The following is a 4,148-nucleotide window of genomic DNA, read 5'->3' on the forward strand; positions in this document are numbered from 1 at the left end:
TTGCCCGAACGTCCATATTCAGATTACATTTAAACTTTATTTATTTGACAACAATTATGAATATTTATTTTTTTAACTTATATTAATCACTCTTGTTGGCCAGGATGGTAGCGCTCGGGGGGTCTTATTGTGGGAGGAAACTTGAGTATCTGGAGAAAACCCAAATGATGGGGCAGGTGACTCCATACCTTTTTGACGTCCGATCGGGGAATCGAACCCCGGCCGCCTTGGTGAAAAGCAAGTGCGCTACCTACTGAACCACACGACATCCCAGACTTAAATTATGTTGCTTTGTTGTTAAATAACAAGATTTCGGAATGATATTTTGCACTCTTTCTTGACAAAGGAATCAATATAACGTTATAGTAAATTGAAATAATAAAATTGATAATTATATTTAAAAAATAATATGTTATAATGAAGACTATATATGCTAGTCACTGATATAAACATCAAATTCAACACACAATAATTGCACTACGCTTAATTAAACATTTATAAATATACATCAATGCATATATAAATATAGAAATCATGTCTAAAACAAATATCCACTTATTTCAACATTCCTTGATTCTTATAAATGTGTTCTAGCTTACCTTCCCATCTTCATTAAATCTGTCTAATTCAACAGTTTTGTTTGAAATGTCAAAGGAAACCGACGTTTTCGAAAGCTTACACAATTTGTTACTAATCTTGATTCTCCTGTGGTGCGTTTTGTAACACAATAGTAATACGATTTGTATAAATTAACTGTTGCATAACATCATATTTACATAAACATAATTCAAAATCCTTCTTCATTGTGCTTTAAGAAGAGAAAGTATTTTATTTTATAAAAAGAAATAATAATGTTAACATAAGGGGCCATTGTTCATGGTTATATCTGCAAAATGAGAAAAATATATTGATATTCTTTTGTTCAAAATAACTAACTCGTTGCAAAATTAAACAGTTTGAGATTCCTTCATGTCTGTCTCCTTCCCTTTGTTTGAAGATATCATAACAAAAATTTCATATCAACTGTTGCTTTTTTTCGCCCAAAACAATGTCTGTTATAGTATAGATATTCATTACGGTGAAGTATAAATCCCGTTACATTTACGTTGTACTACTAGGCTCCAGGCTGTAACTATATATGAAGTCACGTGGCGCGACTGATATATATACACTGATAAATTTCATTTCAAATCTTGTACAAGGTTTTGAATTAGGCCTTGCGGGCCATGCTATCATATATGCATCCCTACAACATTGTCAGCCAAAGATGCGTTATTCAACACGTTGTAGGTAAGTCAAATTCAATGTACTCTTGTCATCCACTTGGATATTACGCTAGTTAAAGGCAATGATTAATTAACATACACATTTACATACAAAAATAGATATGCCATATCATTACGGGCACATTTCTGCTGCCGAGGCATCCTAAACACACATTTACTAGTATAGGTTTAGTTTACATCATTACGTCAGTGTTGACAAAGGACATCACTTGCATTTTAAACTCATACACCTATTACATAATAGGTAGCAATAAGTTAACCAGAGAACACTTAATTTGGCACATCAAACAGTGTAGTGAAGGTTGTTTGATTAGATTGCTTATACAAAAGGAGATTTCGATAAAATTGATTGAGTTTAACGATAACGTAATATCCCTAGTCTCTGCCAACCTTTCGCATTCATTAAAAACACAAGTGAAAGGAGGACTTTGTACAAAACAGGCAGAAATTCCTAGCACATTTGTCACGTGTTTCCGTTCTCTTGATATTGATTACCACTGATGAATGGAGGAATTGACAGACTAGGAGAGAGTTTGTTTATATTTCGTTCGGCTCTCTGTATCGCTTTAACCTATAAATAGTCACACTCTTACTTCGTATATCAATCAGTCGGTTAGCAAGAACTGGTTTGCACGAAATAAATGTTAGGAGGCACGGTGGTCTAGTTGTAGGACGCCGGGCTCGTGACCGAAGGGTTGCGGGTTCGAGTCACGGCACGGCACGGCACGGCACTGTGTTGTATCTTTGAGCAAGATACTTTACTCCGCTTGTTCCAGTCTACTCAGATGTAAGTGAGTACGTTGTTGGGCAGTGCTAGAATTGTTGAATGCTAGCTGTGAGCGCCGAAATAGCAGCACCGGCTGTGTGCTCCCCAATGAGTTGAGAAAGATATTGGCTGGTTGCAAAGGCCCTATAACCATGGAAAATAATTTGTGAACCGCTTTGAGACGACCTACGAACTAGGTTGTGATAAAGCGGTATATAAGAACCTCGAATTACTTATATTATTTATTATTATGGTATGTAATTCAGCAGAGTTTGGTTTCAGGTTATGCATAGACCTATATCTTAAGGGAATTAACGAATGTATAATAAAGTATACAAGAACGCGAGGAAATGTTCATCTCTGGAAGTTTTTGTGGAATGAATCAATAGTTTAACCTATCACAAAAATACATAATCTTATATTGTCTGGATAGTTGAATTCAATTATACCGAACGTTTTTTTATACAGATAACTACATAGTTCTAAACTCATAAATATTACTACAATATTGTACTTAACTATTATGTACATATCCTGAATGCATTATTTTGCAGGTTATTGTTGCTGGGAGTCTGTGCATTCGTGACACTGTTCTATTTAAGACGTTACACCAATCGTACCGTAGATGTGGGAGAGAAAATGTTGGGCAATATTTTGTATCGGATTAATGGCTACTCCAGTCAGAACCCATACAGCCTGACAGGCAATCCTGTCAATCACATAGCATTTCTTAAGGTACGCAAGGCAGCCAGTACAACGGTTGAGAATATATTTCTACGTTATGGGGATGAAAAGAATCTCATTTTTGCTTTGCCACGACACAGTGGGGGCGGTACTGAATTGACATCGAGCCACTTCTATCCTCCACCAAAAAACAAAACCTATGATATAACTTGTGCGCACGTCAACTACGATACGAACTCATTTCGTCGAGTCTTACATGCTGATACTAAGTATATAGGAATCGTGAGGGAGCCTTTCAGCCATTTCCGATCCTACATCAGATTTACTCATCCAAAGTCAGTGGTAGGTATACCCGGAGATAATCCAGTTTTGGAATATTTGTCAAGGGAAGAACAAAACAGGAACAAAACTGGTCATATGGCTTCAGTGTGCAATAGAATGGCTGTTTACTATGGGTTTAGCCGTGATTTATTTTCAAAGAGGGATCGACGTCAGACACTAAAGTATATACTCAAACTGGATAAGGAAATGGACCTCGTTTTAGTGTTGGAATTTCTCGATGAATCCATTGTGTTGATGCGACGAATCTTAAACTGGGATCTCCGACATGTTTTATACGGTAAACTTCGGGTAAACAAGAGGGAAGATAGTCGCCTTAAGTTTGGAGAAATTGCACAAAAACTCCATCGGAACTGTGCGTATTTAGATTATCAACTTTATGAATTTTTTGTTCAAAAATTGAAAGAAAAAATAAAAGACCAGCCACCCGATTTTTATGATGAACTGGCCTACTTCAGAAAAACTAGAATGAAGTATGAAGACTTCTGTTTGTCCTCAATTTCTAATGACGATAACAACGCCAGTATTACATTTGAAGGCAGTGCATGGAATCAACCATTCGTCATCACATGGGAGCATTGTAAGAAACTGTATGTTCACGATGTCACGTATTTAGGTATGTTGATCAAAAAACAATACTCCGCAGAGTATTTGTAATGTGGTTACTATAAATATGAGAAGTTCATGTCACATAGCCATTCCCAATAGTGTTGATTGTCAGGAGTTGGTTTAACATTGTTTGAATGTAAACGTTGTTCAATTAAACATGACCTCGGTGTAAACACTTTATAATGTCTCTGATTCAGCTCCTGAACCAACAAGCTGGTATACAAATCACTGGAGATAAATCTGTAAAGTGTGGGAGATGTATCTTTCTCCCACAACCACTAAATGTTTCCTCACTCCGATCCATACAATAAAACCAGCTAGGAGTTGGTGACATTTTTGGTTACCCACTAGTGGGTAACATCCTGGTCGTGATTTCATTGGTAACTTTATTTACTTATGACGTCACGTAACAATGCTTTGCGACGTCATGATTCACGGCAATTGCCCCCCCCCCCCCCCCCCCC

At 36.8% G+C, this 4,148-nt stretch overlaps 1 protein-coding gene across 1 annotated transcript; it reads left to right on the forward strand.

The window, feature by feature from the left end:
- The first annotated feature begins 1,207 nt into the window (after positions 1–1,207).
- Positions 1,208–4,117, forward strand: LOC110463346 (galactose-3-O-sulfotransferase 3-like). Its single transcript, XM_021517858.1, has 2 exons — positions 1,208–1,290; positions 2,607–4,117. Exons 1-2 carry the CDS (start codon positions 1,268–1,270, stop codon positions 3,730–3,732), a joined length of 1,149 nt encoding a protein of 382 aa, XP_021373533.1. The 5' UTR covers positions 1,208–1,267; the 3' UTR covers positions 3,733–4,117.
- The last annotated feature ends 31 nt before the right edge of the window (positions 4,118–4,148 follow it).

The sequence above is a fragment of the Mizuhopecten yessoensis genome, unplaced genomic scaffold, assembly GCF_002113885.1.
Source record: "Mizuhopecten yessoensis strain PY_sf001 unplaced genomic scaffold, ASM211388v2 scaffold10889, whole genome shotgun sequence".
Lineage (NCBI taxonomy): Eukaryota > Metazoa > Mollusca > Bivalvia > Pectinida > Pectinidae > Mizuhopecten > Mizuhopecten yessoensis.